The sequence below is a fragment of the Panthera uncia genome, chromosome A2 (genome assembly GCF_023721935.1).
Source record: "Panthera uncia isolate 11264 chromosome A2, Puncia_PCG_1.0, whole genome shotgun sequence".
Lineage (NCBI taxonomy): Eukaryota > Metazoa > Chordata > Mammalia > Carnivora > Felidae > Panthera > Panthera uncia.
The window spans coordinates 118,905,425-118,920,423 of NC_064816.1; the positions used below are offsets into that span (position 1 = coordinate 118,905,425).

The 14,999-nt window shown below is 36.7% G+C and overlaps 1 protein-coding gene across 8 annotated transcripts in view; it reads right to left on the minus strand.

Moving 5' to 3' along the window:
* Positions 1 to 4,664: 4,664 nt before the first annotated feature.
* NT5C3A (5'-nucleotidase, cytosolic IIIA) overlaps positions 4,665 to 14,999 on the minus strand; it is a 52,257-nt gene continuing 41,922 nt past the window's right edge. For 6 of the 8 annotated variants that reach the window (XM_049641664.1, XM_049641668.1, XM_049641667.1 and 3 more), the window contains 9 exons: positions 14,068 to 14,166; positions 11,864 to 11,933; positions 10,953 to 10,999; positions 9,873 to 9,958; positions 8,391 to 8,480; positions 8,093 to 8,149; positions 6,629 to 6,791; positions 5,736 to 5,936; positions 4,665 to 5,238 (listed from right to left, as the gene is read on the minus strand). In XM_049641664.1, coding sequence (XP_049497621.1) covers positions 5,137 to 5,238; positions 5,736 to 5,936; positions 6,629 to 6,791; positions 8,093 to 8,149; positions 8,391 to 8,480; positions 9,873 to 9,958; positions 10,953 to 10,999; positions 11,864 to 11,933; positions 14,068 to 14,166 — 915 coding nt within the window. In that variant the 3' untranslated portion in view covers positions 4,665 to 5,136. The remainder of the gene's footprint in view (positions 5,239 to 5,735; positions 5,937 to 6,628; positions 6,792 to 8,092; positions 8,150 to 8,390; positions 8,481 to 9,872; positions 9,959 to 10,952; positions 11,000 to 11,863; positions 11,934 to 14,067; positions 14,167 to 14,999) is intronic. The other 2 variants (XM_049641665.1, XM_049641671.1) reach the window with 1 other exon arrangement.

Genomic DNA, 14,999 nt, shown 5'->3' on the forward strand with positions numbered 1-14,999 from the left:
GGGAGAGAATCCCAACCAGGCTCTATGCTGTCAGCACAGAGCCTGACTTGGGGCTTGATCTCACGAACCGAAAGATCATGACCAGAGCCAAAATCAAGACCCTTAATCAACTGAGCCACCCAGACACCCCTCAACCAATTTTTTTTAAAAGTAATCTCTACACCCAACATGGAGCTTGAACTCACGACCTTGAGATCAAGAGTCTTGTGCTCCACTGACTGAGCCACCCGGGAGCCGGGTAGCTTGTTTTTGTTTTTAAACTGCCTGCCTGACTGCTGAACTGGAACCTTGGTCTTTTTTGGCCTTCAGACTCAGACGGAAATATTGGCTCTTCTTGGTTCTCCAGCCTGCCACCTGTTGTGTTTTTTTTCTTTCCTGAGGTGTAATGAACAAGTAAAATTTTAAGATACTTAATGCATATGTGATGATTTGATATATGTACATGTTTACATTGTGAAAGGATTTCTCCATCTATCACTTCACGTGTGTGTGTGTGTGAGAGTGAGAGAGAGAGAGAGAGAGAGAGAGAGAAAACATTTAAGTTCTACTCTTAGCATTTTAAAACTATACAATACAGGGTTATCAACTATGGTTGCCATGTTATGTATTAAATCCTTAGACCTTATTTATCTTATAGCTGGAAGTTTGTACTGTTTAACCAAACTCTGTTTCTCTCATCCCCCTGCCCCTGGTAACCATTTTTTTTACTCTATTTCTATAACTTCAACTTATTTTTTTTAATACCACATATAAATGATACTGTGTAGTACTTATCTTTCTAAACCTTTGGCTTGTTGTTGAGCACTACTGGGGCACTTTGATTCTTCCTGCTGCTAAGGAAGGCATTCAATTATCTGTGACCATGACAGAGGCTTTAATCTCTGGCTCAACCAGCTGCTCAGATGGCCTCACCTCATGATGCTGCTGCAACCCTGTTTCTATCTGCGTTATGATTAAGGGTTATAGCTCTGTTGGCAAGACTGTGAGTACTCATTAGGGAGCCAAATACAGGGTAGGGATGCCACAAAGCATTTTTCTCAATCACATCTTACACTCATTTTCTGTGTTGCTGCTTGAGGCAGTTTGGATCGGCTGTAGATTGGGATCACCTAACTTATGACTCATGCAGATTTTGGACTTTGGGCCCTAAAGATGAAGTAGGTCATTGATGCCCAGTGGGAGATTAGAGTATCTCAGAGAATATGACATCTGAGTATGCATGTGACCTGTGTGCTTGAAACACCACTTAAGCTATCTTGCGAGCGTAAGCAATCTGCATTATTTTGTTGAAACCTGGTGAGTTTTGATCTCTCATTACTTAGGAATTTATAATACCTTTCAAAATTATTACTTAAAAGACAGAAAAAAACATTTCATTTTGGCAAGAGTGGGACTGAGTGCAATTACACGTAAGTGCTTATATATAGCACTTCAATGTCTTAGGTTTCTAGGAACAAGGTTGCTTTCTTTGAAGTCTTTTTCCCTTGGCTTTCTTGGGGATCTGGTGTCTGTTTATAAACTAAGAATACTGTTCCCAGTTACTTATTGCTAGTTGCAGATATCACACTTTCATGCTTATTAAAATAGTGTTTGAGGGGCACCTGGGTGTCTCAGTCGGTTAAGCGTCTGACTTCGGCTACACGAGGGCAGGAAGCATGTCTGGTGTGTTAATTGTTTCTCTAGAACCTAGCCCACAGTAAGGACTTCAATCTTTGGTGGGATGAGTGACTCTTCATTGAATCAATCTTCACCTCAAATTAATACCCCATTTTAGAGATGAGGAAACCAAGGCCTTGAAAAGTTAGAAACTTACCAAGTGTTGTAGTTAGAATCTAAGACTCAGATCCAGGTTTGACTGATTTGAAGGCCTGTACCCTTTACACCTCAGCCACACTTTATCTTACCTATTAAACTTGTACTGAAATACAAAAATAAGTATAAAACACAGCAGGACTGGTGAATCTTGAGGTAACCTTGGATAAGTCTCCAAATTATTCAAGATCCCATGAAATTTTTTCTTCCTTTTAAAAAAATATTTATTTATTTATTTATTTTTGAGAGAACGCGAAGAGAGTGCAAGTGGGGCAGGGGCAGAGAGAGAGGGAGACAGAGAATCAAAGCAGGCTTTAGACTGTGAGCTGTTAGTACAGAGCCCGACATGGGGCTTGAACTCATGAACCATGAGATCATAACCTGAGCCAAAGTCAGATGCTTAACCAACTGACTGAGCCACCCAGGCACCCCTTTTTTATTTCCTGATTCTCCATGGTGTATGCCTTGAACCTGAAGTCTGGTTAAAAAAAAGTGTTCAATAATCTACCTAATTAACTCTGGTCTTATCAAACATATCATGGAAAGCAGAGTTCCTGTGAAATCACTCTGGAACAAAGTAGTATCTCTGACAGTTTTTGTTTTTCGGTTTCATCAAAATTGTTCATCTCGGCACTCAAAACTGCTTTACCTCCTAAAGTAAAATTCAAAATAAAAAACAAAAAACAAAACTCTTAACAGCTAATGCTAGACTCTTAAGAAAATGTGGTAGTTACCACACTGCCGGTGTTCACTAGGGCTACAAAATAACTTTGTTTCTTCAGTTCACCCAGACTGTGCTCACACTTGCGGACAAATAGCCAGCAATACTGAATACTTGCACTAAGCCATTCTAAATGGAAATACAAAATTTAAATGCATACGTAGATGTAGATGAGTACATCTCATTCTCACAGGGATGTATCTGGAGGACGTATCATTACCTTCACTTTACAGATGAGCAAACTGGGGCACAGGTTAAATAATCTGTTCTGGTCACACAGCTACTAAGTGGTAGAAGGAAGATCCAAATCACAACAGTCTGACTCTATATTGGCTACATTAAACTGCTCTGAAAACGGAACTTGAAAACAAATTATTTCAAATACCAGTAGAACAGGGGGCAGTGAGAGGTGATATGGTCCCAGGGATGCAGTGGAAAAGGCAGGGGCCTTGGCTTGATATTCAAGTTATCCTGATAGTGGCTATAAGGGGCTACAAAGACTGCATGCCCTCAAGGCCTTTGTTAGATGGGGAGGTGCCTGACTTCTATAGTCTTAGTAAAGGGCTGAGTGAGCCAAGACTAGAATGGAGGTCATACCTTCAGTATTCTTTACATTTATACCATGAACTATGCTTATTTGTAGAAGCATATTATAAACTCCTTGGAAAACAGTCTATATGGCAAGCTCTAACTGCAACATGGGATAAAAAGTTCTGATTAGATCAGAAATGCCCAACCTTTTTTCTGTGTGAAAAACTCCTCCAGGTAATTCTGATACTCTCATGTGACGCTAATCTGCTTTAAAGCAAGAAGCTTGGTTTCTTCTTCCTCCCTCCCTCTCTTCTTCCTTCCTTCCTTTCTCTTTCTGAATCTTGGTTTCAAGGGGTGCCTCCCTCCCTCTCTTTCTTTCTTTCTCTCTCTTTCTTTTAGAATCTTGGTTTCGAGGGGCACCTGGGTGGCTCAGTCAGTTAAGTGTCCGACTCTTGGTTTCCGCTCAGGTCATGATCTCATGGTTCATGAGTTTGAGCCCTGCATCAGGCTCACTGCCGTCAGTGCGGAACCCACTTCGGATCCTCTGTCTTCCTTGCTCTCTGCCCCTCCCCCACTTGCACTCTCCCTCCCTCTCTCTCAAAAATAAATGAACATTAAAAAAAAAAAAGGAAGCTTGGTTTCCAGTTTGATTTTGGAAATACTTCAACAGAGAATAGTCTACTTGTGGCCATTATAAACTTTGTTTCATTGTTTACTATAAAAAGGAGTAGTGGTGGAGGGTAAGGATGGGCAGCCCCAGGGAAAAGGTTTTCACTGTAAGACCTCACCTACCTGCCACATCAAATGGGACTAGAGATTGCCGACCACACTGGGTGTCCGGAACCAGCTGGAACATGCTCTGTGTGTATCTGAGCTCAGATGCTTTATGGAATTAGTGGCTCGGAGACTCTGGAGTGAAATGGTTACAGCCAGGGTCAGATTTATCACAATGGCAAGTCTAAACTCTGTATGAACCATTTATGGGGCAGCAGAAATTTGGAACAGGAAGTCAGAGTGCAAAGACAAATGTCGGTTTAACTCAGCAGTACTCGGTTTCAGTTACCATGAGACCCAGCTCCACTTTGTTCCCTGCCTGTGGCTATTTCTGAAACTATTAGACCTCCAACAAAGTACCCTCTTTTACTGATACTTTCAATGAGGGAAAACAATTTTCCCAGTCCCCGGTATTTTCTGAAGGGCTGATTAAATTTTCTCTGCAACTATCCTTTCATCCTTAAACTTATAATATGTAAATTTAAAAATATTCAATCTAAATAGCCACTATGACAATGACATAGGATTCATCTCTCTCTCTCTCTCTCTCTCTCTCTCTCTCTCTCTCACACACACACACACACACACACACACACACACAAGAAAAACACTGCAAGAGCTTAATAAATATTTGTTGAATAAATGAACAACAATGGTCTTGACAGTACAATTTAAAAGGCTTTTCACTTCATGTGTATTATCAGTGCATCAATATAGAACATTTTGTAATGATTAGTGATATGTGGATACCAATGGTTTTTCAAACACCAAGTGCCATTATTTTCTGATAAATACTGACTCTCAAGAACAAAATAACCAAACATAATACAATTTCAGGAGATGGTGATATCATCAGCATAATTCACCCACATGACAAAAACAGCAACACTTAAAATCATGCACATTATTTCACCATTTCATAAAACTTCTTTTTAAACTTATACAGACTTTTTTCCCAGAGTAAAAAGTTTCCTCAAAAACCTCATGATAACATTAAACTACAAAATTCACTCTGGGAATTAATTCATGGAGTTATTTTTCAAATTTTACCTTTAAGGTTTTTTTTTTTTTTTTTTTTAACTGTTAAAAAATATAGTTGAGTGTGTTGAGAGAGGTGAGGAAAAAAGGAGTTTCCAGTTGATGGATTCAATATGTCTGAAAATACCTCAGTAACGTAGAGAAAAAACTTCAAGAGCAAGAATGTATTATAAATAGAAGTCTTTCAGCAAGATGAACAGGTGAGCAGTTCCTGCATCAATTGCACCCACAGCACAGAGGTCTTCTTGAAGAATGCTTGTTTATAGAATCTTCTGTAAGATAGAGTTGGCTACGTCCAGTGATTCATCTTTTACTAGAACAATATCGTAAGAGTCCATGTACTTTTCTAAAAGCTCATCCACCTAATCAACAACAACAGAAAAATTAAAAGGATATACAGGGAGGAGAAGTAAATTGTTTCAGTGTGGATCTCATTATTACATTCGATCTTTTGGGCTAAAATGAAGTAAATCAAATTTACTTTCATAAGACTTTTGAAATGAAGACTTATGAACATAGCCACAGGGTGGCTTTACTCCCAAAGTCACTTCTCTCTAGTCCAGTGGGTCTCAACTGGGGAGACTGCCCAAGCAACTCTCTGGCAATGCTGGGGACATTTTTGACTTTCATGACTTGGGGGTGCTAAGGTTTCTGGTAGGGAGAGGCCAGAAAAGCCACCCTAATACCGATGGCATACAGATGTACATCCCGATTCCCTTAATCACACCAAAGTAAAAGGATAAAGAGCAATCAAATTGTATCTAACTCCTTTTGCATGTACCTTTAGTAACAATTGCCTATTAAGTTCCATCCTTATTTTTTCTTATAAGAAAATTAAATGACAGACCTGTATACTTACTCTATCATTTAGATATCCAATTTTCAGGATGTGTTCAACATTGGCTACTCCATCTGCCATTCTTATATCTCCTTGGGAATCTCCCAGCAGAATTATATTGCTATTATCTTTTAGCCGATTGAAATATTCTGTGTTCTTCAAGGCGCCATCATGTTTGTTAAATACATGAATTAGTTCGCCTTTAAATCCTTTGAGCACCCCCTATAAAAACATAAATCCTTTGAAACAGTAGGTTCCAAACTGCAAATTCTGTTTGTTCTATTTTCACATTCATGATAGGTAAGAAGGGCTCTGAGAAGTTAATGACTTTCTAGAGAGTACTTTAAATGTTAAACACAGTGAGCTAAACATCCAATTCTAACTTTTCATGTTTCCTAACCAGAGGTCCCATTTTATGTACTTCACAATATATTGTCTTGAATTGAAAAATTTATTCAAATAAAGTCAGTTCTAATTTACTTCTTTTTTTCCACCTATGGGTATTAAGTCTTCAGAGCTGCTGCACTGAGTTACATTAAAAGAACTTTTCTTAATTTTAATATTAGTCTATAGGTTGGGAAACAAAAGTTTAAGAAAGGCATATTATTTTTAAAACATGGATACAGATAGAACACTGGGAGATGAGCCCCACAGTAGGCCTATTGACCTGACCTAATTTAATATACGTTATATATTATATATGTTTTATATATATGTATATATATATATATATATACATATATATAAAGTAATATACCTTAAATGATAAAAACCAACTGCATTTACATGATTAAAACATATTCAGATTTTAAAAGTAATTATGAAGAAAAATTACTTATGAAGAAAATAATTATGAAGAATTATTTAGAATGATATGTTCAGATTTAAAAAGTAATTATGAAAAATGTTCTTACATTGTCATCAAAATCCATGAAGTTGGACACTACTGTGATGTTTGGGTGATAAACGCCAGCTTGATGGATCACCTCCTCTAGTATATCACCGATACCAGCCGAAAATATGAACACAGGGATACCGTATTGTTGGAGCTTATCAAAGAAATTCTCATACCCTTCCCTGCAAGATGGAGGTAGGAATTGATTGTTAAAAAAGCAAGATATAGATATATATCCTTTCACCTAGAAATGAAAAAAGCAAAACATTTCTACCTAATTCCATGGCCCATTTATATTCCCTTTCCAGAATCCTGCCTCAGAGCAGGGTTACTGATGTATATGACAATTTTAGTACAAGTTTTTCCAAATAGTCCACTCTTTGCCTTGCTTTTAATAAATTCTAATGATACAAATTAGATGATTTTAGACTCTCATTAAATATGGACATAAGCCTACAGTTCACAATGTATACCATTTAACAGCAAATAATTAACCACAACTGGAAAAAAGCACACCCTGGAAAACCCATTGAGAAATGGGCTGAAACACTTCCCGCTTGCCATCCTGCTCAACTATTTCCTCTCAGGAAAGCAGAGGGGCAGGAACTGAATGTATTCTCTTTACAACTGGCATCTCTCCTGCTTAAGGCGTGGCTGTAGGTAATGTTTTTAACTTATTAATCTAAGTTTCTTCCCTTACTCTTCCTGGGCTATATGTTAAGCTGCCTACAAAGGAATGAAATGCTTACTAGCTGTCTTCACACTCTTTCCGACATTTAATACCTTCCTCCTTAGAGGTAGATCACCTTAGAGGCATGCCTGGGTGGCTCAGTTAGTCGGTTGAACATCCTGAGCACCTGACTCTTATTTTCAACTCAGGTCATGATCTCACAGTTTAAGGGATGGAGCTTTGCAAGGGCTCCATGCTGACAGCACAGAGCCTGCTTGGAATTCTGTCTGTCTCTCTCTCTGCCCCCTCCCCACTTGACTGTGTGCGCACCCTCTCTCTCAAAATAAATAACTGACAAAAAAAGTAGGTCACCTTAAAATGTAGGTCATTAAAAAACGAAACAAAAAAGCCCCCACGACATCATCATATTTACCTAATAAGTCGAAAATTTTTAGAGGTGGTAAACAGTATTGAAAAGAAGCTTAAAAATGTTTCTATCTTATCATTCATGTAATACAAATATTTTTACCATTTGCTAAATCATATTCACCTTTCCTAGAGATAGTTTTCAAGGAAATTTGAGAATTCAGAAAGTAGATTCATGTAACTTTATAAACAGGGTATGAGCAAAAAATTTCTTTTCAACTTGATTTATAAATGTTCCTTTTATATTTTATGTCTTTCAAAAGAATTTTGCTAAAAAACTCTACAATGGTCCTGGTTTCATAAATTTCTAAGTTAGTCTTAAAAAAATATTTTTGAAGTATTTTTTTTTTAAGTAATCTCTACACCCAACAGGGGGCTTGAACTCACAATCCCAAGATCAGGAGTCGCACATTCTTCCCACTGAGCCAGCCAGGCACCCCAAGTCTTGAAATTTTTAATGTAGAGAGAGGAAATGTAGATTAGAACTTAAATCTCATAAGGCTCTTACTGCCTACACCAAGATCTAATATATCATTCTAAATCCTCATCATTTTGTGATAGGTGGCATATTTTGGCTACATTTTTATAAGTAATATAGTTATAGATTATTTTAATATAAATATACACTTGAGTACATATGTAAGTCTGTAGACAGTTAACAGCAAAAAACACCCTAGAAACTTACTTGAGCATAACATCAGATTCTGCCACGATTTCTTTAAGTTTAGCTTTTGGTAAAGCCTGTTCAATAAGCAAGCCATGTGCTTTAGTATACCTGGAGTTCATGACCAAAGAAAAAGAATATCGATTAAAGCAAATCAAAACCATCATCTTTATTAAAAGGCATTTTTCAGTGACAGATAATGCAGTATTTCATTCATCATATTTTGGACTTAAATTTTAGAAATTTAAATTCATCACTAATGACCATGTACCCTATGGTTCTCAAATCAATATACCATCTTCTTATTGTATTTCCCAGTTCACCCCAAAGTTTTAGTTTAAATGTGTTAATGAGACAATGAAAGGCTACTACGTGTACACCTTTCCTCAGTCTTCAAAGAACTAAATCCAACTGAGAGAGGCATTCTCCGATTATGAGAATTAGTGCAAAGCCATTTGTTTTACCTGTTTGTAGTCTAAATTGTTGTGAAATACCTCAGTACTAAAGATGCTCTCTAGCACACACGAGAGAAAACTCTTGTTTTGACAAGTTTGATAAACACATGATTTAAAATTATATCAAAGTACCTATAATCAAAGCATCTCCATAACAGGCCTTTAGAACCTCTCCACCTGATACCCAGTATCATCATGCAATATTTCTAAGGGACCCCCCACTCTGGATCAGCTCCCATCACGTTGGTGAGCTCATTCTTCCAGGGAAGCTTATATCATTGCTAGAAAATTCTAATTACTAGGTAGTCCTTTCTTTCATCAGGCTGAAATTGGTCTTCTTAAACCTTCTAAGTCTGCTTCCAGTTCTGCTTCCACAGAGGCCCAACTTTTCAACATTTTGTACCATAAACATTGATTAAGTGTACAAGGCATTCAGTTTAGGTCATAGGATAATGAAGGTAAAGAACATCACTCCTGTCCTCTTAAGATTCAAAAACCACAGTTGTTGCTTCTCAAATCACAGCTTTCTCTCTTCAGTGAAATCTTTCCCAAATGGGATGGCTCCAGTTCCTGTGATTTTCTTAGTGGACCCATCTGACACACTCTAAGTTTCTCAACATTTCTCTTAACAGCATTCTCTCAGGACTCAACACAATGCTTTCTGTGTGGTCAGCTTGGAAGGCTCCATTTCCATTAACGCAGCCAACATCAAGAGGCCCATTTCTTACCAACTATGTCACCTGCTGGCTCCAAACGAGTTCAGAGTCAATTCAAATCCCAATTCTTTTTCTTTACACATGCAGCCCACATTTTGTCCATTAAAAAACAAACAAACAAACAAACAAACAAACAAACAGAACAAAGCAAATTCTACACTGAGTGATTAGAAAATTAGGTTCATTTTGTTGTATTTATTCACTGCTATAACTCCTTAGATAATTTATGAATCTATTTATATACAGCATAGGGAAAAAAATAAGCCATTAGTTGTAACTGCAGTGTTATGTTATTATATTTTTAAACCTCCCCTTACCCGATACATACTTACCATTCTACCATATAGGGGTACTTCTCTTCCATGGTAAGAACAGGATCAATTTCAATAGCATAATATTTTTCCTTTAGTTGCATTAACTAGAAATAAATGAATAACTTAATTATGAAGATGACAGAGTTGTCATTAAATTGCACAGTTTTATAGAAAGCAAAACAATGTCAACAAATGTTTGCTATAAACGGCTGTTAAAGATTAGATCATGAGTACTTAGCTAATATATATATCAACTAAGATCTTTGTTGACCTTGCTATACATGTAACAAAATGTACCTGCAAAAAACTACCTTTCTTTTTTTAAGTACTTTCAGGTCAGCAATTCAGTGAAATCGACTAATAATCAAATTATTACTACAAAAATCTTCTGTTCTCATATCAAAGTATTAAATTTGATTCACACCTGCAGTCCTATTTTGTTAACACAGACACCAATAGACACATACTCAAGGAAAGCAGAGGACTGAGGCAATTTCCTGATTAATTTAAAGGAGCAAAACTGGGGTGCCTGGGTGGCTCAGTTGGTTTAGCATCTGACTTTTTATTTTGGCTCAGGACATGATTTCATGTTTTGTGGGATCAAGCCCCACATCGGGCTCTGTGCTAACAGTGAGGAGCCTGCTTGGGATTCTCTCTCTCTCTCTCTCTCTCTCTCTCTCTCTTTCTCTGTCTCTCCCCTTCTCTCTGTCTCTCCCCTTCTCTCTCTCTCTCTCTCTCTCTCTCAAAATAAATAAATAAACTTAAAAAAATAAATAAAGGAGCAATATCTGCACAAAATCAAAGTACTTTTGTTTTAATGTACACTTAATGTAAGGACATCAGAATATTTTGATAATCAACTAAAAGTTTCTCATGTTAATGTTATTGTCTTTGTTAAAAAGTTAATTTTTTCTTTAAAATAATGTTGAGTATGTATAATCCACACAATAAAACTAACATTTATTCAGTGTTTACTATGGGCCAGGTATGGTGATAAGCACTTTATATCCATTGTTTGTGTGAATGAACCTAAAGAAATTCTCAGGCAAAAAGGCTAATGAAGTCTTTGAGTAACTCTGGATTACTGTTAGTGTTTACCTTTTTCCGACATTCATCTGTAACCAGCTTACTGTTGTCAATGACATCTGAAGAGTGAAAGCAAACTAGCATTAAAAGAAATATTCTGATTGATGCTACCACTACTTTAAATAACTCACTACTTTTAAGTTTAAATGCCCAGTCCACTAGCATGGTCATTATAACTTCTGGTCTTAGTGCTATGGTACAAGTGACATTGCTGGAGAATCTGATGGCTTTAAAATCCAAACTGTGACATTGCTAGAGAATCCAATGGCTTTAAAATCCAAACCTTGGATCTAAAGCTTTTTTCCTACATTTAGAAGGACTTCATTAAAAATTTTCCAAGAATCGGTGGGCCAAAGGGTATGATTTCTAGTGGTTTTAATATAAATTATCAAAACAATTTCTCAAACTACACATGCAGCGCCAGTAAATGAGAGGACTTGTATCACTGCTTGTCAGGTTGAAGAGGATTATTTTTAACACTGACTGCCAAGTTTGGAAAACACATAACTTGATATTTATTTAGTCACTCTTTTACTTAATTTATAAATCAACACTGCAAAAATTCAGTGACATTCTTAGAAAACAGTAGTTGATAAAAATGCTATTTCTAAGAAATACTAGGTTAATCCAAAGTTTAAAGTCCATTTAAATATTTCTTGATTAAATAATGAACAGACCACATTTGGAGAAAAATTTCAGAAGTCTTCATTCCTTTTGTAACCAAAACCATACCTGAAAATACCCATTTGTATAACATGGGGGAAAACAAACCCTCGAAATATAAGAAGAAAAAGGCAGGTCCTCTTATTTTCAATGTACAAAAAGAAGAGCAAACCGCAGTCAATCTCATAGATAATACAGATAACAGTGGATCTGAAAACGGAATCACTTTCATGAAATCTGTTTATGAACGCCACACTTACAATGACATGTTGGGCATCTTTTCCCTTCGTAGGAAAATCTACTCAGTGTCATATCAAAGTCTGTTATTATCTGTAAAAAAAAGGGGGGAAAGGCATTATGGAAAATACAGCCACCAAGGCTAGACATGTATTGCACTTAGAGGCATGGGACTGTGCTCAGTCCCTAACATCCACTATTGGTTATTTGCTGCATTCTGCTTTCTACTGCAGCTCTTGATCAAGAATAGCAGCCCCGTCACCTACAAACTCAGATCCCTGTACTGATTAACCAGGTTTTATTTGGTGGCAATGCCAGGGCACTGAAGGTATTGCCATGCAGTTAAGTCCTGGGAGCTATCTTAACCACAGAGTGATACCTTCAGTGCTCTAGCATTGTCACCAAATAAAATCTGATTAATTGGTAGGGAAATCTTCAGTTACAGGTGATTGGGCTACTGTTCTTGATAGAGATAAAATGTTGCAAAATTTCAAACTACTTAGTCAATGTACAAAAATGCAGTGGAAGCAATTAAATTATATGAGGCTCTCAACTAAAAAGAAGGACATCCTGTCATACTATACAACATGGATGAACCTTGAGGGGACATTATGCTAAGTGAAATAAGCCACTTACAGAAGGACAAATACTGCATGATTCCACTTATGTGAGGTATTTAAATTAGTCAAACTCATAGAAGTGGAAAAAGAATGGTGGCTGTCAATGGCTGGCGGGAGAGGGGTGTGGGGAGGGAAAGAAATGAGGAATTGTTGTCCTGTGAGGATTGAGTTTTAGTCAGGCAGGATGAGGAGATTTGAGAGATCTGCTGTACAACAATATACATAGAGTTAACAATACTGTACTGAACACTTAAACATTTATTGAGAGAATAGATTTCATATAATGTGTTTTTTACCATAATAAAAAGCATATACTATTTGTGCAAAATAAGTAAATAAATAAATAAATGATATGAAGTTCTTAGTTATTGTTACTATCACATTTTTTATTTAACTTGCTATGTAGTTAAAGCATACCAATGAATGAATGATACTGATACATGGAGATAGTTTACCAGCTCTTGAAACTTAGGTGACTGGGTTAAATACTTTTTCAGAAGTGTTTTAAAAAGGGAAAAATTTTGGGGGGGAGCACCTGGGTGGCTGTTGGCTGAGCATCCAACTCTTGATTTTGGCTCAGGTCATGATATCACAGTTTGTGAGATCAAGCCCTGGCTCTGTGCTGACAGCATGGAGACTGCTTGGGATTCTCTCTCTCCCTCTCTCTCTGCCCCTTCTCTGCACACCCCTTCTCTCCCTCCATCTCAAAATAAATAAATAAATAAATAAATAAACATTAAAAAAAAAAGAGAGAGAGAATGAGGGGCCCCTGGGTGGCTCAGTCAGTGGAGCATCCGACTTTGGCTCAGGTCATGATCTCACGGTTCGTGGGTTCGAGTCCTGCGTCGGGCTCTGTGCTGACAGCTCAGAGCCTGGAGCCTGCTTCGAATTATGTGTCTCCCTCTCTCTCTGCTCCTTCCCCACTCACATTCTGTCTGTCTGTCTCTCTCTCTCAAAAATAAACATTAATAATTTTTTTCAAAGAATTAAAAAAATCAGTTATTCACTAATAAAGTTACATCTTAATTTGAACTTGATTTGAAATTTGAGTATTATTCTTACAATGGTTTGAAACTGAAGTGCCTGGGTGGCTCAGTCGATTTAACACATCTGACTTTTGATACCGGCTCAGGTCATGATCTCACAGTTCGTGAGATAGAGCCGTGCATGGGGCTCTGCACTGATAGCGCTGAGCCTTCTTGACACTCTCTCTCTCCCTCTTCTCAAAATAAATACACATTATTTAAAAAAAATGCTTTTTAATATTTGTTTAGTTTTGAGAGAGAGGGAGAGAGAGTGAGATGAAGTGTGAGAAGGGAAGGGGCAGAGAGTGAGTGGGACACAGAATCCAAAGGGGGCTCCAGGCTCTGAGCTGTCAGCACAGAGCCTGCTTCAGATCCTCTGTCTCCCTCTCTCTGCCCCCCTCCTGCTTGTGCTCTCCCCCAAAATAAATAAATATTTTTTAAAAATGGCTTAATACTTTTGCACAGCATTAATTAGCTTAGTACTTAGTATTACCCAGATTTTAGCAAAACATGAGATGAATGCATGTGCCTGAACATTAAAAATAAAGGTTTAATACTAAAGACTTCTTGATAATTATTCACCTGAAGTTTGGCAGCTCCTCCCTTAATAAGACCGCAGATAATTTCTTCTACTTTTGCTGGGTTCTTGATTCGAACTGAACTTCTCTGGAATTCTGGCATCTAAAAAATTAAAAGAAGTTAATTAACTCCTTTAAATCCCCTTTTCCCAGGTTCCTTTGATACCAAGCAGAAGCTTATATTAAGATATAAAAACAGTAAGGCACTATTAAAAAAAAAAAAAAGCAAATCATCATATCAAATTACCATTTATACACACAAAATTTTTTGAAGCACATCAACAGTTTCCATCTGGAAGATTAAAACAAAATTATGTTTGTCAGAAAGTGTAATTCTTCTAATTATAAAAGTTGTGCATGGTTACCACAGAAATAACAAAAAATATAAAAAAGAAAATAAACATTGTTTGGAATTCTACAACCTGAAGATAAGCTAGTAAACATTTAAATATATTTTTCATTATTTTCTTTGATTACAAACATGCATGTATATGCACAGTTTATGTCATTCTCATATACTTTTGCATCTGGCTTTTTAAAATTAATATTATTTAATAAACAGCTATACAAATGTTTTTCACAGAGTTCATTAATCAAAATAAAATTCCAGAATGGAATGGAGACTATCTGAACTTTATGATAGTTTTCTTATAAGATCTTTCTGCTTAAGATTTAGCTTCTATTTATATTTACATTAAAAAAATCTTAGCAGAAACGTAACAAATGTTAAAGTATTATTGTCCTCAAGTGTACCTTTGTATAGGTAACTAAAATGTTTTTAAAATATATTTAACTTGAAAAGGTGCTTCAATATCTTGTGCCTTTATTGTGCTAAATCCTAAATAATTTCATTGTTCTTGGCCTAAATTTTACAAAGTATTTATTTCAAGTTAAGACAACTACTAAAAGGTATGAGACCACCAGCAGGAGACTCTT